Consider the following 25986-nt stretch of genomic DNA (forward strand, 5'->3'; position numbering starts at 1 on the left):
AAGGGCCTATTTTTAACCGAGAGCCTTTCTTTTTTCTAAGTAAGTCAAGGGCTTATAAACTTAATGTGGGCCATACAGTGCTGTTGTAACTACCTGACTCTGCCATTGCAGTAACAGCCACAGATAATATGTGTAAATGAATGGTTGTGGATGTGTTCCAATAAAATTTTATTTATAAAATCAAGCAGAAAGTCTATAGTGTGCTGACCCCAACAAGCCATCACTAACTAAAAGATAAAAAATAGACATCAATATTTGTATTCCATTATCCAACTGAGAAAGACTTGAGAGAAAACTGTATATGTTGATATTTGAGATATTTTTGTTTTGGTCATGGATTGATCATCAGGTTAATCATCGTCTAACATGAAAGAGAACTCCCTATGCACGCCTGGCTTCTCTCAAACCCGGCTGCAAGAAAATCAGACCTCACAGAACACGTTCCTCAGAAGGCTTTTTTTCATACAGAAAAACTATAACTTCTCTTTTTATAGAAATAAAGGACAGAAGCACTTCAACAAATGATTCCATATGATTCCTGCCTATTTAACAGAAGGCATCAGGCAGAATCCAGAAAAATTATCTAATTCAAGTCCTACAATAAAGTTGTTTAGCTTCCCTGGGTTAAATGGAGATGATACAAACATGAGAAAGCTGTCCAATTATGAAAAAGTATATTTTTGAAAACCCGAGGTCTCCTATAAACATGAAAATTGATTAACAACTTAGGATCAAGAAGAAAATCTTGATTAGAGGTTTAGAAATAACCAAACCTTAAAGAGATAATCCCTGGGATAGATAAGAACCCACCCTAGACCTAAAAAAACCCCACAAACTCATAGAAATAGCAAAAATAGTAATTTAAAGTCAGGAAATCAAAAGTCACAAAAAGGAGTTCCTTCTTAAGAGGAGTTGACTAGTTCATATTCTCTCCATGTTTCCAACAGAAGCAACACATAAAAATAAAGATTTAAACTTTTTCTCAAAAAAAAAGTATGAGACTGTTAGGAAAAGCAAAGTGTATGGTAAGGCAAGCTCTATCAATTTTTCATAAGTCAAGGCCAAGGTCTTCCTTATCAATTATTCCTATTCCTACTTTGTGTCCTTCAAAAGGTTTTGCAAGGATCTAACATATACATGAAAGTGCTAGGTAAACTGTTAGGCTCCATCACAATGTAAGTGGTATTATAAATGTTATCATTATTGTTATTATTACATCGATCTACTGAAGTACTGCCATGCTGATAACCAAAATTTGGCATTCCATCTTTCTAAAAAGACCCTAAGCTCCTAGGAGTTCGATGTTTCTTCCAGAGCCCAACCAGTGTAATGAAAAGCACTATTACAGGAAGACAGCCACTTAAAAATTCTTTGAGCTGAATTGAAATTGATCCCAGAAAACAGTAGATGTTCAAGAAAAGGTTGCTAAATGAATAAAAGAATAAATAATAGTTGCCCAATGCACATTAGCTCTAATTTTCAGTTTATTGCCTTCTATTTTTTTTTCTCTTCTAGTTCAGTGGGTCAGTTCTCCATAACCCTCTTCTTCCCTATGTCCTAGCTCTCTACAGTATCAAATCCTGAAGGAAAATAAAACTACTACTAAAACAAAACACTACTCTTTATGGTAGTGTTCGTTACGGGCATAAACTTTCATTGAAAAAGTGATCAACAGAGAGATGGCTCAATGATTGTGTGTTTGTGTGTGTGTGTGTGGTGTGTGTGTGTGTGTGGTGTGTGTGGTGTGCGTGTGTGTGTGTGTGTGTGTGTGTGTAGTGGGGAGTTGGGGGAAGGAGGGACTAGTATAGCCAGAAAAGATGATAGAGACAATACAGAAGGTAGGGGTGGGACACAGTCCGAAATTTTCCAAAGATCTGAGAATCTGGAAGAGATCTTCCCTGAAGTTAGGGGCAGTCAGCAAAGTGCAAGCCTTGATTTATCATGTGTATACTCCTACAATATATTCAAATATACAAAAATTTAACAAGCAGACTCATAAAACAGGAACAACTCAGAAAAATCTTTAATCCATAAAGGCACAGCTAAAAACAATCACGCTCACTCCTGTGCAAGCCATTAAGCAATCTTCTCAGGATACAAGGAAAAGAGGGCACATTTTCCTGGCCCCAACCCTTTGCTACTTCATGTTGGTGGAGTTATCAGTCTTTCTTGACTAACAGTCTGCAGTTTTTTTTTGTTTTAACATATTCCTTTAAAAAGAATCAGTTTTAAAACTTGCTGGGGGTCTAGCTTGCTATATTAGGGAAATAAAATTAGACATATTCCAAAAATGGTACTATTGATCATTAGTCCTAAATGGGTGTTGGAATTTCAGAGAGATAGGCTTAATTTAAAAATTAGATGTAATTGCCTGAGAGTCAATACAAAACCATGAGTTTAGCCCTTTCAGCATTCTTGGGGATTGAATTTTAATTTTGGAGCATTTTCACTGGACAGACAAACAGCAGTAACTTTTATTTTTTATGGTCTCCTTTACTCCTCTTTTATAAAAAATGTAAAATACTTTTAGAAGAAGAAAGAAATGGTGAAAAAAAATAACATCACAAGTGCAAGTTTTCTGAACGCATGGTACTTAAAATTCTCAAAATATAACCATTTACATGTAAGTATGACTCTACTGTCCCCAGATAATATTTTAAAATCCTATTGTCACATATCCTTCACTAAAATTATTCATTTAACAAGACAAAAATTATTAAGGACCCATCTATATTTATCTGGTACCATTTTCTGACATAAATACTGTATTTCTTTCCTATGTGTTATTCAACAAGTTCTCTAGCATAATAATATTTTAGCTAGTGCCCTTTAAAAAATTCCTAATGAATGTGGTATCACTATTCTAAAGGACCAACTATTGCACCTTGTTCATTCTTCTGCTTAAAATCACTAGTATAATTTCCTTCGCTTCTGATAAATGAATTTTTAAAAAACTCTCCATTAATCTTATTTTCCTTTTAAGTAAAAAATCGTGGCCCAGTACCCTCGGCTATCAAAAGAGCAACTTGTGCTCTCCGTGTTAAAGATGCTGCTTGCCCATATCACTTGTCTCAGAAAATTCAGAAGTCTCACTAAAGGGCCAAGGAGCAAAGCTGCTGGGAATGTTCACAGATACCTGATTTTACAAGGTTTTGTGAAAAGAGCTTGCCTTTAGTTTTGCCCAATGTTTATGAGGGTTGTTTGTCAAGCCTAAAAATAAGGTGCCTCCTCCCCACAAATTAAAGAATCAAGTTACGATCCATTATTTCATTTCTGATTGTTTTTCTTTGTAATAAGTGGGAAAGTGGATACTGGTTAAAAGTCTCCCCTGAGCTAAAGGACTCCACATTAAAGGCTTCAATTAGCTATAAATCAGTTGTCTTTCCTACTGGGGCACAACAAGAGAAAAAAGGAAGCGGGGGTTGTCAGAGAAAAAGAGAGCTGGAAAAGCTTCCAAATTAAATTCCTAGATACCTACTGCAAACCTAAAACTCCATTCAGGGACTGTGAGGAAAATTCAATCCAAAGTAGGACTAAAATCAAACCGTCCCAAATCTGAGGTCCCCTCTCCAGCACAGCTCTTGCATCCCGAAACCTTTTAAAAAAGAACCTGAAGAGGTTAGGGACCCTCATAAAACAACTCTTATGCTATATGCTTTCCTTGCTTGTTCCTAAACCCGGAGAAGTGCCACACATTGGCACCATTGTTATGCAAACAATGCCTAAATGGTTGTAACCATTAACGACCTCTCATTAAAAAGACTTTCAAAAATTTGTCACACCATCTAAAAAGCTAACAGGTACATTAAATCCATCTAAATTGGCATTCAAAACACGAGCCACTCTGGTTTTTATCTTAAAATTCAGCGGGTAAAATTTCAATATTGATGGGTTTTAAAAAATATTTCTCTTTCAATCCTTAAGACAAAACCAATTCGTTCCTGGACAAAATTCAGTTTATCTCGTAATAAGCATACTGGAAAACAAGTTTAACCGTGTTGCTGTGCGCAGTATGCGTTTAGGTTGAATGAGCGATGTCTGGAGTAGAAATCAACGGAAAGGAATAGAAGATCAAGACAACTGTAAAAGGAACTCCAAGAAACATTATTTTAAATTGCATCTATTTCTCTCTCACATCCCAATGGCATAACATAACCTCCCCTGTATGTGTAATCAATACTTTTATTCTATGTCCAATTTGTGGAAAGTAAATTATATTTACATTAAGGTAGTGAACGCATTTCCTTTTTATGTTGTGGTGCAACAAAAATTAATTCCTGCTTGGGTAACCCGAGATATCAGAGTTCGTTATAAAAAGCAATTTTTTTTTTCAGTTCAAAAGCGAACCCGTTAATATGCACGAATTTAAAGACTTCTCAAGTTTTCCAGGAAAACTGCCACTACCTACAAAATTCGAATAAAACGCTGATATTGGATCTACTGTACTCAGAAGCCAGGTTTCCATGAAATCTGCAAAGGCGGCCGTAGCGCTGTGAGCCTGGACGATCCTATGCGACAGCCGCTGGCCGTGCCCCGCTAGGGCTGCGGGGTACCCGAGACGGTCCGCTAAAGGTGGACGGCCGAGAAGAGACGGCCAGGATGCTCGGCCAACCCGGCAGGGAACCCTTCCAGGAGCAGTGGAAGCGGTGCCGACGCCTTCTCCGCAGCAGTCGGGGCCCGGAGAACCGGACGAAGAGGCAGCGGCGGACGCGGTTTGGGAAGCAGCCGTTGACGGCGACTCTCAGCGCCGCGCGGCAGGCTGGCGGAGGCGAGTCCCCGACGCGTCCCAAGACCCCGGCGGACTTGAGAAGCCCCAACGACGAGGACCGGGTGTCCCTCTGCTGCGCGGGCTCGACGGGCTGGCCCCGGAAGACCCCAGCCCCACACCCTGTCCTCACCCCTAACAGACCAAGGAGAGGAAGGAAGGTTCTGGAAAGTCTCCGTGGACGGCCGGACCCCCGTGGCGCCTTACCTTGGTGTACTTGATCTCGAGGTTGGGCGTGGGCGACGGCAGGAGGTGCAGGGACGCCATGAGCGCGGCGGGGTCGGCCTTCACCTCGCCGGGCATCTCGATCTCACTGGAAGTCATGGGGGCGGGCCGAGGTCTCGCTCGCCCGCGGCGTGGGCAGTGCGGGCTGTGCGCGCGGTCCGAGAGCCGGGGGCGCGCTCGCCTGTATATAGGCAGGTGTCAAGCTGGGGCTCTTCTTATTGGACGTGAGGGCCGAGGCGCGGGGGGCTGGTCCATCCTACCTAGGACGCCCCGGCGCAGCCCCGATTTACATAAAGCCCGCCGCCCAGCGCCGAGCGGCTCGGACGCTTGAGACCCACGGTCAAGTGCGCCCGCCGCCCCCGCTCGCCCTGAGCACCCGCGACCGCGGGGACCAGCCCACGCGGCCGCCGCAGTCCTCGACGGCGGGAGCGCAAACCTGCGCCGCGGCCGCTCGGGGCTCAGCCGCCGGGACTGGCCTCCCTCCGGCCGGGGCAGCGTCGGCGGGAAGCACACCTTGGCCGATGTCGGGCGCCCGGCCCGGCCCTGGAAGCGGAGCGGGGGGCTAGCGAGGGGACCTGAGCGGCCCGGCGCTTACTCGGCCCCGAGAGCCGGACGCGGTGTCGGTGGGAGAAGCCCGGGCCCTGAGGGGTCCGGCCAAGGAAGGGGCAACCGACGCTGCGGCCGGCACAGAGATCCCCTCCCGCCCCGGCCCCGCGGAAGCCTGGCTCTCCTTCTCTCCCGGGGACTCGCGGGACTCCCTCCGCTCTCTTCCCGCCAAGGGCGCCGGGCCCTCCGCAGCTACCGGGCGCCCCGCGCAACCCACTTCCCGAAACGCGGCCCGAGGTGCGCCGTGGCCACAGGGTCGGGAACGGGTAGTGATGAGCGAGTTTCTCGCCCCACTACTCAAAAAGAGTGTCCCCGCGATCCTGTCGACGCCGCGCGGCCCTCGGAGGGACTCTCCCGCCCAGCTGCTGCCCTCTGCTGGCCGGGACCACCCCGGGCAGTCTGGGCTGCGCCGGGAAGATGGGGCCTTGGGAAGACGGGGCTGCTCCGCGGAGTTGCAAGCTGCGTTGGCTTTTCTGGTCCTTCTTAATACCTCTTTCTAGAGGGAAACAGGGACTCTCCTGGTCCCCAAATGCACAAGGATACAACTAGTTTTTTGTGTGTGTAGTTCTCCACGTTAACAGCTATCATGTCGCCAGACTTTGGGTTTCTCACGTAACTGCCCCCTTCAGAGTTGAGCTCCCTAATTTAAGCCTTTTTGAAGCTCCAACAGATCTAGTTTTTGGAACTCTAGAGGTCAGCATCTAGGTCCTCGTCAAGAACACAGAGACCCCCATCTCAGAATGGGCTTTGGGGTCCTGGTCTAAATCTAGGGTCCAGATCAAAAGACCTTTGTAGGTCACTTGCACTCTCAATGTAAGCCTGACAGAGGTCTACTGATTCTTTGGATGTTAAGTGTCCGCCAGAAAAGATCCTGAGTTAGATACTTTCAGTAACTAAAACAGCCCTATATTTATTGCTTGGTTCTTAACAACAGTAGAAATAGACTTAAATATATCATTTCAGTATTAGGTCTGAAGAAATCACTTCCAGCCTCTCAGAACCCAACATATCTATATTAAGTTACCAGAGCGAATTTGGGGTTGTGTGTGTGTGTGTGTGTGTGTGTGTGTTTTGTTTGTTTGGAGAAATTATGGACCTTAGCTGAGGGTCCAAGAAAGCGGTGAGATTTCATTTCACAGGGGATCTCAATGGCTAAAGATTATGCCTTAATAATAACAGTATATGTTCATGAAATAGATGAAAACCTTAGAGGGTTAGAGATACAACTGAGAGGTTAAAAAGTTAAGGTTAGTTGAGAGAGGGAGAAGTCTGTAGCGAGGGAAATCAGTGATGCCTGTGGAACAATTCTACAAACATGTTTTGAGTGCTTTCTGATGCAAGGCATGGTGTAGAGACTGGGTTACAAATAAGACAGCTCTAGACTCTAGTGAGCTTAAACCCCCCACGGAGAGGGAGATGACTATGAGAGGCTGTGGGGAAAAGTTATGGAAAGAGCATCCACAACACCATCTGGGTGCCGCACCAAGGAAGAGGCCAGCTCTCTGGGGAAACGGACCTTGGAGGTTGGCCTTAAAAGGAAGGTCAGCCTTCAGCATGGAGAGAAGGACAGAATAGGCAGAAGAGTCCATAAGAGCAAAGGCATGGAAATGTGTGAATGCTTTTTAGGGACATCAGTGGTGCTGGAGAAGCAGCAGATGAGGCTGGCAAGGCAGTTGCCTCAAGGCTGTAAGGGGCCTTAACTCGAGACACTGAGAAGTCCAAGTCATCAAAAGATTCTGAGGAAGAGAAAAGGGAAAACTGTATAAATTAACTGATGAATGAATATTATCAAGAAAGACTGTTGCAAACCAGAAACCACTGATTTATATTCTCCTCAAAGTATAAGACAAGGATATTCACCCTTGACCCCACTCTGGTGTGCTAACTCCAGTTCCATCACCATGGCTGGAAGGAATGACATGTTAGAGTTATCAGCATTTGTTAAACAGTGCATGCATGCTAAGTCACTTCAGTCATGTCCAACTCTGTGTGACCCTGTGGACTGCAGTCAGCCGGGCTCCTCTGTCCATGGGTTTCTCCAGGCAAGAATACTGGAGGGGATTGCCATGCCCTCCTCCAGGGGATCTTCCCGACCCAGGGATTGAACCCATGTCTCATTATATCTTGTGCATTGGCAGGCAGGTTCTTTACCACTAGCACCACCTGGGAATCCTAGTGAGGAAGAGCAATAAACAGATTCCCTTCTTATTTGGGCCAGAAAGGATCTCTTGGCTTCTCCTGCTACTGCTAAGTTGCTTCAGTCGTGTCCGACTCTGTGCGACCCCATAGATGGCAGCTCACCAGGCTCCCCCGTGCCTGGGATTCTCCAGGCAAGAACACTGGAGTGGGTTGCCATTTCCTTCTCCAATGCATGAGAGTGAAAAGTGAAAGTGAAGTCGCTCAGTCGTGTCTGACTCTTAGCAACCCCATGGACTGTAGCCCACCAGGATCCTCTGTCCATGGGATTTTCCAGGCAAGAGTACTGGAGTGGGGTGCCACTGCCTTCTCCAAACATTGGCTTCTCCTAAACAGTTCCATTTCCGCTGACTACTTCAACTGTAAAATGAAGGTAACTTTCCCAAGCTCTCTGATTAAGGGACATTTTCTCTTCCTGATCTTACATTTTGTTTTACTTTTCCCCATCTTTTACTATAAATTTATCTTTTCATAGGTTTCTAAGAGTTTTGTTGTTGTTGTTGTTTGTACAGTCATTCTCTTTTCCCCCTATCTTCAGCTCATGACTGTGGCCATTTTTTGTGCAAATTCTTTCATTCAAGATGGGGGACAAGATTTAGCAGAAAAGAATAATGAATTGCAACTACTTCAGTCTTGTTTGTTTCTCTTAGTAGAATTTATTCTTCTGTTACTTACTTTCAAAGCTGCCTTAGCAACTCTTCTCATATTCCTGTTCTCTTCTCTCGTTTCATTGTCCTCTTATTTTCTCCACAGATTTTACAGTGGTTGAAGTAGCAGTCTTTATCTTCAGGTTTAACATTTTGAATGTAAGTCTTTTTCCTGATTTAGCTAAGAAACATTTTTTCCCAACCTTATAATGTTTCCTTCTCCCACCCTCCCCCATCTGTAATTATTTATTGTTTAGGATACATCTTGGTTAAAGCCCCCTGCACAGGGGAACGTACACTACTGCATGCTCTATTTATTTCCTTGTGAAAACAATTTATTAGGCCTAGTGGAGCCAATATCCTGGAGTCATAGAGGAGAAAAATAAATTCTTGCCTCATATTTCCTCACCTAAATAGTAGAATGCAAAGTTGTAATTTTCAGGCATCAGCTTTATGTGAAGCTTGACTTTAGGTATGAAACCCTAGCAATTTAGGCTTCTTTTCAGATTACAGTTAAGGGAGGGAAGTATCTGTTAAATCGAGAAACATCTTTTAGAAGTCAATGAGGGAGACTAAGTAGAGCACAGATATTCCTTCCAACGAAGGAACTCTTTTGGTTTTGGCAATAACTGAATGTCCAGCTTGAATGTCACGCTTCCATGTTTAGGCGCTATTTCAGCCTCAGGTGGCCCTGCTTAATTGCCTTCCTGTTCCCATCACTAACCATGCTGACAGCCTACCTTTTCTAACAGATACACTTGCATTTTAATTTATCTGCAAAAATAAATCACACATTATAGCATTTCCTTCTTCTGGGTTAATTGAATCAGTTCCTTAAATGTCTCTAAGTCTAATGATTTGAAAGGAGCATGGTGTTTGAAATATTTAAAAAATTAGGGCCCTTGGGTTGTATGCAGAATGATCTCAGTGCTTATTTCAGATATAAGTGTTTCCTAATGATCTCATTCATCTCAAATGGGATATGTCTGGCTACTTTATTTGAAATGTTTCCTGAAAACTCTTAACAGGAAAGCTTAATGTAAGGAATATGTACAGAGAAATGGTATTTAATATATTAACAAAAGCTTATAAAGAGCTTTACATATTTTTATCCGGAAATGCTTAATGAAGTATTTTGGACCCATTATGAAAACTTCTATAAAATAAATTCACTTACTTTTTTTTATTTAACATGAATATTAACTTTTTATTTGGGATCTAAATGCTCACTTAATTATTCTTTTCCTTCCAATATCTAGAGGAAAAAAGGCTGAGATTGTGGCACTTATTAACCATAAAAATTCTCTACATATTAATTCCCTATGCCCAATGTGGCCTCTGGTCACTATATTCTATGAAAAAGAGTATTTATGGTTGCAGGGAGTAGATTCCTAATTGGTCATGACTCCAAAAATCATGTTTTGATACAAAACACAATTCTTTCCTTTTAAAATATATCTTCCAGCTTTTGAGAACCTCAGGAGACCATTTTAAAAGTGGAAACTAGATTCCTCTTTGTTGTAAAGCTCAGTTCCACTTCATATATGTTTTAGAGGCTTAAATTTGGTTGCAGAGATGAGCTCAGTACTTTATCAATAATCACACTTAACAGGCATAGAGAAAAATTAAAATCTCAGCTATGGAGTCTTTCCTGATGGCCCTGAGGAAAAAAAAGGCATTAGCTCCCTCTGCAGTTTATGGTATGTAGGTGCAAGTAAATATTGTCACTTTAAAAAGCAATAGCTTGGATTCAGTGTATGCATCTGATACTGGTAAGAACTCTTTTGTTAGATGTTTCAGTTTTAATCTGAATTACTTTAGAGGAAAAAAAAAATACTTGAGATTCAAATTTTACACTGCAGTTAGCCTATCATTGAAAGATCTTTTGTGACTCTTAAGAAAAGGGTTCATCAGCCAAATTTACCATAAAAGGTGCAGTATTTAGAACCTACAGTTCGTTCACATGCTAGATAAGAGAAGGTAATATCCCAGAGCAAGTCACATGGGCGTGTGGCAGATTGGAAACAAGTATTGTTTCCAATTCCTCATTGTGGGTGAGGAAGAGTTACTAATGGGCAAGCCCCTACATTTTTATGTTTTCCTTCACCTAGATAAGTGCTTGGCATGTAACTAAGATAAATTTGCTCTTCTGTTCAATCCCTGGGTTGGGAAGATCCCCTGGAGGAGGGCATGGCAACCTACTCCAGTATTCTTGCCTGGAGAATCCCATGGTGAGAGGAGCCTGGTGGGCTACAGCCCATAGGGTTGCAAAGAGTCAGACACGACTGAAGTGACTGAGCATGATGCATTTTTAAATATAAACTTCTTCCCCAAGTCTTTCTTTCCTTATATAGTCATTTAATAAGAGGGGCTTTGGGCATAAGTAATCCTCATATGAACTTTGGTGATATTTGGGAGAGGGATCCATGTTCATGGTCATTAGAATACAAGGTTAAATGAATAGTAATTATTCTCCTTTACATGGTGGACTGAGCCATTGACAAGACAATGAGGAACATGTTAGACAGACAACAGAGGGGGAATGCCAGCCTCTTTCTTCTCAACTACACAGTTCAGTCTATGAAAAGCACAGGTCAAGAGTGTGAGGCATTCAGAGCCAGGACTGCTGCTGCTGCTGCTAAGTCACTTCAGTTGCGTCCGACTCTGTGACCCCATAAATGGCAGCCCACCGGGCTCCCCCGTCCCTGGGATTCTCTAGGCAAGAATATTGGAGTGGGTTGCCATTTCCTTCTCCAATGCATGAAAGTGAAAAGTGAAAGCAAAGTTGCTCGGTCATGTCCGACTCCAACGACACCATGGACTGCAGCCTACCAGGCTCCTCCATCCATGGGATTTTCCAGGCAAGAGTACTGGAGTGGGGTGCCATCGCCTTCTCCGAGAGCCAGGACACAGACATCCAATTTGGACATCCAGCCCTAGGTTACAAAGGAAGGGTTTCTTGATTCAGACATAACATATTCCCCATTTCAGAGCATCTGTGACTCCTTGACTACACTGGTAAACCTGGATTTTTTCCCCCTCTATCAATCAAATAGCTTCAACCAAACAAATATTCATTGATGATATATTATGAGCTAAGCATCAGCATAGAGTCTATGAAGAACAAAAAGGAAGTGTGCAGGATGACAGTAACTACATATGTGAAACAATTCAAGGACCATATGCGACAGGAAAGAAGTTAGAATACGCAGGGCAGAATGAGAGTGAAAGAGGATATCAGAAAGGAGACAACCTATTACAAATGCTTTTGTTGGGGTTTCCATAAGTCTTAAACTCTTGCAGGTGCTGTGGAGGACAGAAGACACAAGCAATGAGGGAACATTTTCCAAAACATGACCCAACAAAGAACTCCTTTGACATTTTTTAGTGTGAAGGTAACTAATGTTATCCAGTAAGTTAACTATTTGCAAAACTGGAACTCCCAAAAGCAAACACCTGGGCCTGGGATTTCCTCCCATTTCCCAAATCCTAGTTAAATAGTCTCAAGTAATAGACTCTTTATGTGTCTATTACTGGTGGCTCTTTATGTGTCTATTACATGGTGGCTCCCTGGTAAAGAATCTACTTGCCAGTGCAGGAGATTCAGGTTCATACACTGGGTCAGGAAGATCCCCTGGAGGAGGAAATGGCAACCCACTTCAGTATTTTTGCCTGGGGAATCCCATGGTCAGAGGAGCCTAGTGGGCTGTAATCCATGAGGTCGCAAAAGAGTTGGGACAGGACCTCATAACCAAACAATAACAGTAGACTCTTTGACACAGACATAGCCAGAAGAGTAAACGCAGTAAGGACTAAGGGCAGTTTATTTCCCCTCTCTTAGTAATGAAAGAGAGCATTAAGTTTGACACTACTAATGCTTGCATAGCAGCCACTGACTGGTGTTCCTATTTTACTCCTGCTATTACATTCATGGAATAGTCCAATGGTTTTTAGCCTAGTTTCCCATTATAATAATTTAGGGAGCTTTTATGGCTTCTCTGATGGATCAACAGGTAAAGAACCCGTCTCCCAATGCAGGAGACATAAGAGATGCGGGTTCAATCCCTGCGTCAGGAAGATCCTTTGGAGGAGGAAATGGCAACCCACTCCAGTATTCTTGCCTAAATCCCATGGACAGAGGAACCTGGTGGGCTACAGTCCAAAGGGTCACAAAAGAGTCAGACATGACTGAGCAACTAAACACACACACATAGGGAGCTTTAAAATTACAGATACCTGGTCCCACCTTCAGAGATTTCAATCAGTTTAAGTTGGGCCCTAGTCATTGATCATTTTCCCTGGCGTCTGTAAGACACAGCCCAGCTTGAGAACCGCTGGTTAACCCATAGAATGTTAACTCTGTGGGGTTACTTGAGTCCATACTGCCATCTCTGGATTGGAAAAGTGGACTCTATGCTTCTCACTTTCTAGTGTTCTTTGATTTGCTATTTTTAATTTACTATTTGAAAAACACATCAAGCCTCAAATGGATTGACCTTTCTGCTAATGTATTTCACCTAAATTAACAGAGGCAATTAACTAATTTATATTGGAATTGTGCACTTTCCAGGCCGCATTTATCAACCCTTAAATGCTTGATCTGGTGTTTCAGTTTAAATTTTTTATTATTACCCTTTAAATCTGAAGACGTGTCTTACATCTAATTAGCCAAACTTACATATTCAATTAATAGATTCATTACAGGCTAATGAATATGGAGACAGCACCAGGGTAACATCTGCTTGCCGGTTGAGAAGACTCGAACTTTTCTATTATGAAAAAAAGAAAAGTGTCTGTTGTATATATAACTAAAACAGCTTGAACTTTCAGTTTTAGCATTTCTGCATACTGTGATATTCTCAAATGGGCTGGCTAACCTGGGAAAACCAATATATTGTCCAGTGATAGCTGCCTTCCCAGAGAAATATAGAAATCAGAATTGCAAAACAAATACACACCTGAAGACACTTTTCAATATGAAAATGTATAGGTCGAGACTGTCATCTCAAATTATTAACTTTTTCTAACCTGAGTATTTTTATTAAAATGCCTAAGATAATAAACTTAGTAAGGAAATTAATACCGTAAATTAAAAAAAAACCTTTAATTTACTATAGTATATGTTAGGATCATCCCCAAATTCATGTGATTTTATGTGTTTAAAAATACAGCCAGACATTATTTTGGAAACTAAATGTTCCAATAGTCAATTATATTTGGATTCTAGAAAATTCAAAACTCTGAAATGAATTTCCACAATATTTTCAACTATTAAAATTCTGGGATTTCCTTTCTCTGTCTATGTAAAACAGGCAATTTTAATAATTATGAAAAAGCTGTGAGTTTCAGAAAAGGTGGGTGAGAGCTAGAATTCACTTGAATTAAAGATGGCAAGAATGTGAGGAAAATCTTCAGAAATCACTTCTAGAGCACATAGTATCTGCCATGTAACTGTCACTAAACAAATGACTTTGGACCAAAGTCTGCAGGGAGGAGTAATTCAGGGCATGTGCATAACACTTTATTAGGGCGTTAAAAGTCTTTTTCTTCCATTTTACTCCTTACATTCAAGCTGACACTTGTACTATTAAAAGACCAATATTTCTTGCTTTCAATTATACAAGCACAAAGTCCCAATATCCTTGTTAGAGTATCAGTTGCACACTATTCTAAAAACAAGTCACTGCAATATTTGTGTGCTTCATATTGATGGACTCTTATGTACCTAGCACAGACAAGACTTCCTGGGAGTGTGTAAAAGAAAACTATAAGATCTAGTAATACCCCAGGAAACTCACAGCTTGATTCATAACTGACAGCAAATATTTAGGCCCACAAGATTTAATGTGTTTTAAGGGCAGTTACCGCTCTTCAGTATCTGAAAAATAGTGCCAGGGTGAGTAAGTGGTAAAGAATCCACCTGCCAATGCAAAACACAAGAGATGCGGGTTCAATCCCTGGGTCGGGAAGATCCCCTGGAGAAGGAAATGGCAACGCACTCCAGTATTTTTCCCAGACTTTGTAATGATGGCTCAGATGGTAAAGAATCTGCCTGCAATGCGGGAGACCCAGGTTCAATCCCTGAATCCAGAAGATCCCCTGGAGAAGGAAATAGCTACCCACTCCAGTATTTTTGCCTGGAGAATTCCATGGACACAGGAGCCTGATAGGCTACAGTCCATGGGGTTGTAAAGAGTCAGACATGACTAAACATACATTTTGCAACATTAAACAATTTATAATACTCTGAAATCTATATTGTATTCATGTAGGTCTAGACATAATTTGCATTAATTGTGATAAGACTGATACTCTTATGTCAGCAGTTAGACAGACATTAAAGTTATGACCAACCAAGATAGCATATTCAAAAGCAGAGACATTACTTTGCCGACTAAGGTCCGTCTAGTCAAGGCTATGGTTTTTTCCTGTGGTCATGTATGGATGTGAGAGTTGGACTGTGAAGAAGGCTGAGCACCGAAGCATTGATGCTTTTGAACTGTGGTGTTGGAGAAGACTCTTCAGAGTCCCTTGGACTGCAAGGAGATCCAACCAGTCCGTTCTGAAGGAGATCAGCCCTGGGATTTCTTTGGAAGGAATGATGCTAAAGCTGAGACTCCAGTACTTTGGCCACCTCAGGTGAAGTGTTGACTCATTGGAAAAGACTCTGATGCTGGGAAGGATTGGGGGCAGGAGGCAAAGGGGACGACAGAGGATGAGATGGCTGGATGGCATCACTGACTCAATGGACATGAATCTGAGTGACCTCTGGGAGTTGGCGATGGACAGGGAGGCCTGGTGTGCTGCAATTCATGGGGTCGCAAAGAGTTGGACATAACTGAGCAACTGAACTGAACTGAACTGAACTGAACTGAAATCTGTATTGTATGCATGTAGGTCTAGACATAACTTGCATTAATTGTGATAAGAATGATACTTTATGGCAGCAGTTAGACAGACATTAAACTCTAGATTTTCTAATAGTTTTTAAAAAATATTTTATATGAGATATAATTACATTTTTAAAAGCTGAGTAATTTGATTAAGTTTGACACTCATCAATTTTAATTTCTATTTTGCCTTTTAACTTTAAAAATTTTAAATATTTGAGGAAAAATAACTTTTTTAAAATATAAGAAATACTTCAATGTTTCTACTTTCATTTCATTAACATTTCTGATGAAATATATTCAAGTGTGTACACTTCAAATTATTTTTTAAAAGAAACTTTTAAATTATTACTGTCGAAATCACCAAATTTTGTGAAAATCTTGGTTATAACAATACAGAGATTTTGATAAAATAAAGTCAAAAGGTGCATTTTATGGAATAAGTATATAATTTATGAGTCATACATGTCTTTATTACTTACCCCAACATTGCTGGCACATCAACAGAACATTAAGACATACTCAATAATAACAAAATTCAGTCGTCTTGATAATTTACTGTCTTTCAGTCAATAAAAAGTAGAGCTTTACAAATTTAAACATTTTGCCACCATGAAGTTCTACTTGTTAAAGCGGAAGAAAACCCTATATTTAAGAATTTAAAAGTCTAGTTAAAAACTGTAAAATATTCAAAAGTATGGTAATGGGTCTTCATTTGTCTCCTTTATCTGGACCCCACAAATGTTAGAGGTGGACCTAGGTATGTAGGACTTCCCTTGTGGCTCAGTTGGTAAAGAATCTGCCTGCAATGCAGGATACCCGGGTTCGATCCCTGGGTCAGGAAGGTCCCCTGGAGAAGGAAATGGCAACCCACTCCAGTATTCTTGCCTGGAGAATCCATGGACAGAGGAGCCTGGTGGGCTACAATCCGTAGGGTTGTAAAGAGTCGGACAGGACTGAGCAACTAACACTTTTGCTTTCTCTTCAGATACAAGGAGTTGCTGTCTATGGGCTTAACAGATCACTGTTTCTTTATGTCCTGGTTCTATGGGACTTTCCAGAGACATTTGATTAGTTTGCATTGATTTTGTTGCTGTTGATCATCCTGTGATAATCCTCCTGCATATTTTTAAAGTTTTCTCTGAAAAAACACGTAAAGTATTTCCAGAAACACTGCTTTAATTTGAACTCAATACATTAATCGGCTTCTCATTGTAAAGTGGTGTTCATGTATCATTAACAGGTTGAGTCAGTGTTGTCAGCGTTTTCTCTATGCTGTAATAATTTTTATTTGGTTTCCTTATTTCAATATGGAATAGGCCCTGAATCTGGATTTAGTGGTGGTTTAGTTGTTTAGTCGTGTCCTAGTCTTTGCGACCTCCTGGACTGTATAGCCCACCAGGGTCCTCTGCCCATGGGATTTCTCAGGCAAGAATACTAGAGTGGGCTGCCCTTTCCTTCTCCAGGGGATCTTCTCAACCCAGGGATCAAACTGTCATCTCCTGCATTGGCAGGCAGATTCTTTACCACTGAGCCACCATGGATTTAGGAAACCTAAATTTTAGTCAGGACTCTTCCCTTATTCACTGTGTTGAGCCACTGAAGTGTTCCCAATAGAAAATGTCCACGCTAATGCGTCTGTACCCTCATGAAGACTGCCAAAGTTTGTATTAGGAAATCTGCATTATTTTTTTTAACTACAAAAGGAAAACAATTCCAATTTTTTACCTATGTCAGAAAGTTATTCTCAAAACTGTGGAATAAAGAATTAGGGCATGGTTGAGCTAAACAAGTTGTGGTTTAAGTAAAATACGATCATTACATCTTCATAATTCAACTAAACAAGCACAGCATTCTTAAGAACTAAAAAAGTACATAACCATCATCTCACAACAAGGAGCTCCGAGTTCAGGCCAGCAGGGAGCATAGTTGCAGCATCATGCTCTACAGAGCTGCAGAGATCAGAAGAGAAAGTGGTTATGTCTCCATGGGAATCAAGAAGATGGCATTTGAGCTGTACCTACATAATAGGAAGGCATGGAGGCAGGAAGAATGGAACAAACTGGAAAAGTGTAAAGGAATACTTAGGACATAGCCAAGATGATAAGCTAAGAAATTGATTTAGTAGAGTGGTGAGCTACGGTAAATCAGCTCTCTTGCTCACTTTTTTACTCTGGAATATTATTTGGGTTAGGTGGTAGCAAGTCCTAGAAAAGTGTGATGTGTAAGTTATTGCCATTAAACTGGCAAATAGCCAAGCAAAAGCAGAAGAAGGTTCAAAAGGTCTATGCATGCATCAAAGGATTATCAGGTGTGAGAGAAACTCCTAGGGCCATTGGAGGAGACCACAAGATGATGAAAAAGAAAGGGTTGTGAAATACCTGAAGGTGCCACAGACTAAAGACCTTACAAGGCGCAGCCTCAGCTCTGTGTTAACCCTTTCCTCACCAACTTCTGCTTCTTCTATCTGATTCTTATTCCCCTGTGCTGCCCCTCCTTTTACCTCCAGTGCTACTGCTTTGCTCCTCATCTCTTTTTAAATTATTATTAACTAAGTAATTAATTTGCCTGCACCGGGTCTTAGTTGCAGCATGTGGGATCTAGCTCCCTGACCAGGAATCAAATCTGGGCCCCCTGCATTGGGACGATGGAGTCTCAGCCACTGGATCACCAGGGGAGTCCCGGTCCTGGTCTCTTGAATAGCATTTGTAACTGTGTATGATGACAATGAATTTCAGTTAAGTGATACCAGGTGAGTTCCTACAGTATATGGGAGGCAGGATTGCTCCAAGACACTAATGAGAAAAGAAGATTTCTGTACTATAGTAAAAATTTTGTCCATGATGGCTTTCTCTTCTTGTACCACTCTTTACACTACCGATAGACTGGCCTTTCAACATCTTAAATGTGATCATGCTACTCTTTTCCATAGTGGCTTCCCGTTACTTACAGGATGATCATAGCTGTGACTCTGGAGGGTAAATCATAATACCATGTGTTACAGGAGAGAAAACTTAGATGAAGACCATTTATTCAAGCCCAACAAGGGAACTGGAGGCTTTCCTCAACTCTCCTCATCACTTGTAAATATAAGAGATTTCTATGTTCCTCCCAGGCCTGCTGGATCATTTCCCAATGAAGCGTTCAGAGTCTGTGTGCTTCATAACCTGAGCATTCTCATTTTCAGGTGGTTTGGGGAACCTGATGAAGAAACTCAAGTCCAAAGAGACACATTGGTCGCAGAATCTAGAAAATGAGGGCCAGAGCCAGAATGGAAGGAGTAGAAAGGAAGGTAGCTGTGAATGGGGTTGCAGACCTTATGGCATTCTCACCAAGGGATTGATGCTAGAGCCTGATAGAAAGGCCACTTTGAGGCTCCTGGAAGTAAGTGATCCATGCAGGGAGGACCTCCCTCCTACCCTTGCCAGCCCTGAGGGCACAACAGCAGGGCTGGAGGAGGCAGTAGGAGGGTAAGGGAGGGTGAAAAATCCTGGGCTGTGTTCCTGCTAAAGAACCGGGAAGAACATGGGGTACTTTTGCCTCAAGCATCTAGCCCTCCAGAAACAGCTGAAGATAAGCAAGATTTGCCTAGAGGGAAAATCGTGAGCAAGGCAGAATTTGTTCCTGGTCTTCACAATCTTCCCTTTTTTTTGGTCTTTCCTTCCTTGGTGGTGTCCTCACTCCTCATCCCCCCAGTGTGTCTTTATTATCAACTTTTTCTTTCCTAGAAGCATAGAAATGGCTTTGACTGAGGCAGTGTTTTGCCTTGACCAGCGTTCTCTACTCAGCTTTCTTTACTTTCTGCTTTCTCCTCTACTTCCTCCCTCTCCTTCTCCCTCCCGTTCCTTCCCTCCTTCTACCCTCCTCCCTTCCCTCCTATTCCTTCTTCTTCTTCTTCTCCTTCTTCTCCTCTTTCTTTCTCATTCACAAATGTAAGGCTTAAAAAGTACAGTATTTCATCACCAGGCAACTTTTAGCCACCTGTGGCTTTTTGTCTTTATAAGCCCCTGATTGTTTCTGTTCCCCCAATCACTCCTTTGGGGTTTCCCAAATCTGTCTTCTGAATTGGAACTCCTAAGACCTCCTGAATAAACTATTTTGTTACTGTAAAAAAAAAAAATTATTTCAGGCAATAATAGAAGTGGAAAAAAATATTTGCAATAGAGGCTCAGGGGAGACGCCCTACCCTTGAAACGCTAATTTTCCAAAGTTTGCCTTAAAGTTTTCTTCGGCCAATCAAGTCACATTTAATGAGTGAGGACTTAATGTTATGCACCGTGTTAAATATCTGGCATTCAGGAAGCAACAGAGAAACAAAGAACAACAACAAAAGAACAAGTCTTAGTCCCTTTCTTTGAGTGGCTCGTAGTCTTAAGGATAAAAATTCAACCAGATAATACTGTAAGACAGAGATGTGCATACTCTATATAGAAGCCTAGGCAAGAGAATAGTTAACCTTCTTTGGGTGGGACAAGAAGGCTTTGCAGTGATGTGGCTTGAATTTGGACCTGAGGCATGAGAAGGTTTTCACTAGGGAGTTAACAGAGAAAAGAAAGGGTATTCCAAGCATAAGGAGTAGCATATAAAAGGGTTCAGAGCTGTGAAAAAGTTATAAGGAAAAAACTAAACTAGATCAGTATGGAAAGTGTAGAGTGAGTGGTGAGGAGTAGAAGGAAATGATGCTGGTGGAGGTGAAGGGTCAGTTTAAGTCATGTGGCAGGCTATGTTTTTCAAAGATGACCTCACAATTACATATCCCATCCCCCAGGATCTCGCTTTCCTCTGTCTAGAGGTGGGCTTGGTTCTCTCTCTGTGACCCTGGGCTCCTGTGGCCTCCATGACCCACAGGACATGGCGGGAGTGATGCTGCATGGTTCCCAAGGCTGGGTCATGAAAGACAGGTGGCTTCTGCTCAGTGTGCCTCCTCCTCCCCCTTTCCTCCTGCCTCTCTCCTTCTCGCTGGATCCTTGTCTTTGGAGGTCAGAATGTTGTGAGGAAGCCCAGGTCAAAAGGAGAGCATTGGTGTAAATGTTCTGTATCTTGGCCCCAGCCAGGCCCCGGCCAGCAACAGCCATCAGATGTGGGATGAATAGGCCTTCAGATGATTTTACCCAGGGTGTCTCTCTGCCGGGCCCTGGACACCACAGAACAGAAACCATCCACTCTTGCTATATTCTGCCTGGATTTCTACCCACAGTAACCATGGGAGACAATAAGTGATTATTGTTTTAAGCCATTAAGTTTGGGGGTAATTTTTTTAAGTTAATTTATTTTTTAATTGAAGGGTAATTACTTTACAGAATTTTGTTGTTTTCTGTCAAACATCAACATGAATCAGCCATAGGTATAGATATATCCTCTCCGTTTTGAACCTCCCTCCCATCTCCCTCTCTATCCCACCCCTCTAGATTGATAGAGAGACCCTGTTTGAGTTTCCTAAGCCATACAGCAAATTTCTGTTCATTGTCTATTTTACATATACTGAAAGAGGAACTCCCCAGGTCAGTAGGTGCCCAATATGCTACTGGAGATCAGTGGAAAAACAACTCCAGAAAGAATGAAGGGATGGAGCCGAAGCAAAAACAATACCCAGTTGTGGATGTGACTGGTGATAGAAGCAAGGTCCAATGCTGTAAAGAGCAATATTGCATAGGAACCTGGAATGTCAGGTCCATGAATCAAGGCAAACTTGAAGTGGTCAAACAGGAGATGGCAAGAGTGAACGTCGACATTCTAGGAATCAGCGAACTAAAATGGACTGGAATGGGTGAATTTAACTCAGATGACCATTATATCTACTACTGCAGGCAGGAATCCCTTAGAAGAAATGGAGTAGCCATCATGGTCAACAAAAGAGTCTGAAATGCAGTACTTGGATGCAGTCTCAAAAACGACAGAATGATCTCTGTTCATTTCCAAGGCAAACCATTCAATATCACAGTAATCCAAGTCTATGCCCCAATCAGTAATGCTGAAGAAGCTGAAGTTGAACGGTCCTACGAATACCTATAAAACCTTTTAGAACTAACACCCAAAAAAGATGTCCTTTTCATTATAGGGGACTGGAATGCAAAAGTAGGAAGTCAAAAAACACCTGGAGTAACAGGCAAATTTGGCCGTGGAGTACGGAATGAAGCAGGGCAAAGACTAATAGAGTTTTGCCAAGAAAATGCACTGGTCATAGCAAACACCCTCTTCCAACAACACAAGAGAAGACTCTACACATGGACATCACCAGATGGTCAACACCGAAATCAGATTGATTACATTTTTTGCAGCCAAAGATGGAGAAGCTCTATACAGTCAACAAAAACAAGACCAGGAGCTGACTGTGGCTCAGATCATGACTTCCTTATTGCCAAATTCAGACTGAAATTGAAGAAAGTAGGCAAAACCACTAGACCATTCAGGTATGACCTAAATCAAATCCCTTATGATTATACAATGGAAGTGAGAAATAGATTTAAGGGACTAGATCTGATAGATAGAGTGCCTGATGAACTATGGACTGAGGTTTGTGACATTGTACAGGGGACAGGGATCAAGATCATCCCCATGGAAAAGAAATGTAAAAAAGGAAAATGGCTGTCTGGAGAGGCCTTACAAATAGCTGTGAAAAGAAGAGAAGTGAAAAGCAAAGGAGAAAAGGAAAGACATAAGCATCTGAACGCAAAGTTCCAAAGAATAGCAAGAAGAGATAAGAAAGCCTTCCTCAGCGATCAATGCAAAGAAATAGAGGAAAACAACAGAATGGGAAAGACTAGAGATCTCTTCAAGAAAATCAGAGATACCAAGGGAACATTTCATGCAAAGGTGGGCTCAATAGAGGAAAGAAATGGTATGGATCTAACAGAAGCAGAAGATATTAAGAAGAGATGGCAAGAATACACAGAAGAACTGTACAAAAAAGATCTTCAGGACCCAGATAATCACGATGATGTGATCACTCACCTAGAGCCAAACATCCTGGAATGTGAAGTCAAGTGGGCCTTAGAAAGCATCACTACAAACAAAGCTAGTGGAGGTGATGGAATTCCAGTTGAGCTATTTCAAATCCTGAAAAATGATGCTGTGAAATTGCTGCACTCAATATGCCAGCAAATTTGTAAAACTCAGCAGTGGCCACAGGACTGGAAAAGGTCAGTTTTCATTCCAATCCCAAAGAAAGGCAATACCAAAGAATGCTCAAACTACCGCACAATGACACTCATCTCACACGCTAGTAAAGTAATGCTCAAAATTCTCCAAGCCAGGCTTCAGCAATATGTGAACCGTGAATTTCCAGATGTTCAAGCTGGTTTTAGAAAAGGCAGAGGAACCAGAGATCAAATTGCCAACATCCGCTGGATCATCGAAAAAGCAAGAGAGTTCCATAAAAACATCTATTTCTGCTTTATTGACTATGCCAAAGCCTTTGACTGTGTGGATCACAATAAACTGTGGAAAATTCTGGAAGAGATGGAAATACCAGACCACCTGACCTGCCTCTTGAGAAACCTATATGCAGGTCAGGAAGCAACAGTTAGACTGGACATGGAACAACAGACTGGTTCCAAATAGGAAAAGGAGTACATCAAGGCTGTATATTGTCACCCTGCTTATTTAACTTCCATGCAGAGTACATCATGAGAAACACTGAGCTGGAAGAAGCACAAGCTGGAATCAAGATTGCCCGGAGAAATATCAATAACCTCAGATATGCAGATAACACCACCCTTATGGCAGAAAGTGAAGAGGAACTAAAAAGCCTCTTGATGAAAGTGAAAGTGGAAAGTGAAAAACTTGGCTTAAAGCTCAACTTCAGAAAACGAAGATCATGGCATCCGGTCCCATCACTTCATGGGAAATAGATGGGGAAACAGTGGAAACTGTGTCAGACTTTATTTTTCTGGGCTCCAAAATCACTGCACATGGTGACTGCAGCCATGAAATTAAAAGACGCTTACTCCTTGGAAGGAAAGTTATGACCAACCTAGATAGCATATTGAAAAGCAGAGACATTACTTTGCCAACAGTGGTCCGTCTAGTCAAGGCTATGGTTTTTCCAGTGGTCAGGTATGGATGTGAGAGTTGGACTGTGAAGAAAGCTGAGCACTGAAGAATTGATGCTTTTGAACTGTGGTGTTGGAGAAGACTCTTGAGAGTCCCTTGGACTACAAGGAGATCCAACCAATCCATTCTGAAGGAGATCAGCCCTGGGATTTCTTTGGAAGGAATGATGCTAAAGCTGAAACTCCAATAGTTTGGCCACCTCATAGGAAGAGTTGACTCTTTGGAAAAGACTGATGCTGGGAGGCATTGGGGGCAGGAGGAGAAGGGGACAACAGAGGATGAGATGGCTGGATGGCATTACTGACTTGATGGATGTGATTGAGTGAACACAGGGAGTTGGTGATGGACAGTGAGGCCTAGCGTGCTGTGATTCATGGGGTCGCAAAGAGTCGGACACGACTGAGTGACTGAACTGAACTGAATGTAAGTTTCCATGTTACTCTTTCCATACATCTCACCCTCTCCTCTTCTCTCCTCTCCCATGTCCATAAGTCTATTCTCTATGTTTATGCAGCAATAGATAATGGATTCAGTCATGCCAAAGAATTGCACTCTCTCTTGAAAATACCAGGGAACCAGTGAAGGTGTTTTCATCAGAAAAGTGGCATAAGACTTTTGAATTAGAAAGATAGCCCTGGTGTCAATTTGGAAGTGGGATGGTGGGGGAAGGGTGACTTAGAGGCTGGGCAAATGAACTTATGTTAGTTACCCAGGCCAGTGGGAACCATAAAGCTGGAAAATATTTGTGATTTTTTTAGGAAAACTTTTAATTTAGTTTGATTTAGGAAATACTTTTCTGAATCCAAAAGGTGAGATGCAGTAAGAACAGCAAAATTCTTGAGCTGATTCTTTCCCAGCCTCCGTGACCACACTTTTCCTCTGCTCCCTTACATCCAGGTCCTGAACCTTTAGAGCCCGTTCATGGTGCCCTCATCCTTCCCTGTTGATGTCTACTAGCTAATGGTACACTCCTCTCAGTAGGGCTCTTCTCCTTGCCTTCTCTCCAAGGATGAAGGTCATGGTGCCAGTCTTATAACCTTGAATTTCTGTCATCTCTAGCTCATTTGACATCTGAGGTCTTGTAGGGGATGTGGGAGGACATGTCTGAGGGAAAGAGGATCTTAAACTGTTGGGGATGCTGGCTTTTTTAACATAGGTGAGTGAAATAATGATAACCATGAAGCTTATATGACTTACACTGTTTTGTACTATTTTAACTCCAAAGATGATTGTAAATACTGAAAAACTAACACCATGTTTATTAATATAGATGATTTGATCATATAATGTTAAGTGCATAATATTAACTTACTTCGTAGAGCAAGATTCATTAACTGGAATATATGCTATGATGTAAAAGTCTAAGAGTCTAGGAAAGCAATGCAGGCCAAAAATAAAGTGGATTAAATCTTTTCCTTCACTTCATCTAGGCTTCATTCTTCCTACTAAATATTAGGCTCATCTCTAGATTTATCTAGTAGGAGCAGTTGGCACTAATATCTTACAGGCGCTGTAACTGAATGCATTTTCATTCACCTAGGTAAGATTTTTGACTCAGCTTTTCCTAAACTACTTTGTTGAGCAATTTATATCAGGATTTTTCATATTATTTTACTCAATCATCACATAAATCTCCAAAGCAGTATTTTACCTTTATTTTTACAGTTAGGAAAAAATTTCTTAATTGATAAAGAGAAGGTTAAATAGCTCACGGTGATAAAGCAGGGCCTTGAAGCTTGGTATTTTGATAGGCTCAAGGTTAAACAGTTCACAGTGATAAAACAGGACCTTGAGGGTAGGCATTTTGTCTGGTACTTGAAAGATCTCTTTCTATCTTTGGTCATTATGATAGCTTAACAAACCTAGTGATGTCTTGCATTAGTTTACTAGAAATGCCATAGGAAAGTATCACAGACTGAGGGGCTCACCCAACAGAAATTTATTTTTCAAACAATTCTGGAGGCCAGAAGTTCAAGATCAAGTTGTCAGTTTTAACTGAATCATTTCCTTTAGAGGCCTTATCTCCAAAAACTGGCTACATTCTGAGGGAGGTGGGCTAGCTTTAAAACTTTAATTTGTGGGGGACACAGTTCAGCCCTTCATGTGATTATTTAGTTGATTTGGACATGTCTACTGGGTAGAGGCTGTGGTTCCTCACTAGAGTTATGTAAATCCTTACAATTTCCCAAGGATATTGTCCCAGGTAGTAGGAGACATATATAGACACTTAGTTGAAAAATGGTGGCTTGTAAAACCTTCTTGGGCTTTCAGCTGGCTTGCTGAATTCTAGGCAAAGGTACATGAGAAATAAAACCACCCCTGGAGGTCCCCTGTGCAACCCAATCATCAATCAGCCAGGGGCTGCTATGCTAATATGTAACATAAGAATATGTAAAAACAGAATATTTGCAACACAGAACCCTGGAGGACCCAGAAAGTGGATCTGCTGGAAAATGCCAATGTTGATTAGAACATTTTCTGTGGATTAACTGCAAAAATTTTCGATAAACTTGAAAATAAAGTTAAAACTTGAAAATAGCTATAACATGGCCTTTTCCAGGAAATCAATAGAGGGCCTGAATAGAAAGAAAAGGGAGGAGTTTGG

At 41.7% G+C, this 25986-nt stretch overlaps 1 protein-coding gene across 1 annotated transcript in view; it reads right to left on the bottom strand.

Annotated features, from left to right (window-relative positions):
• Positions 1 to 5188, bottom strand: part of ALDH1A2 (aldehyde dehydrogenase 1 family member A2) — a 109423-nt gene extending 104235 nt beyond the window's left edge. The window contains exon 1 of the mRNA XM_040226618.1: positions 4973 to 5188. Coding sequence (XP_040082552.1) covers positions 4973 to 5089 — 117 coding nt within the window. The 5' untranslated portion in view covers positions 5090 to 5188. The remainder of the gene's footprint in view (positions 1 to 4972) is intronic.
• Between the last annotated feature and the right edge of the window lie 20798 nt (positions 5189 to 25986).

The sequence above is a fragment of the Oryx dammah genome, unplaced genomic scaffold (assembly GCF_014754425.2).
Source record: "Oryx dammah isolate SB20612 unplaced genomic scaffold, SCBI_Odam_1.1 HiC_scaffold_26, whole genome shotgun sequence".
NCBI classification, from domain to species: Eukaryota; Metazoa; Chordata; class Mammalia; order Artiodactyla; family Bovidae; genus Oryx; species Oryx dammah.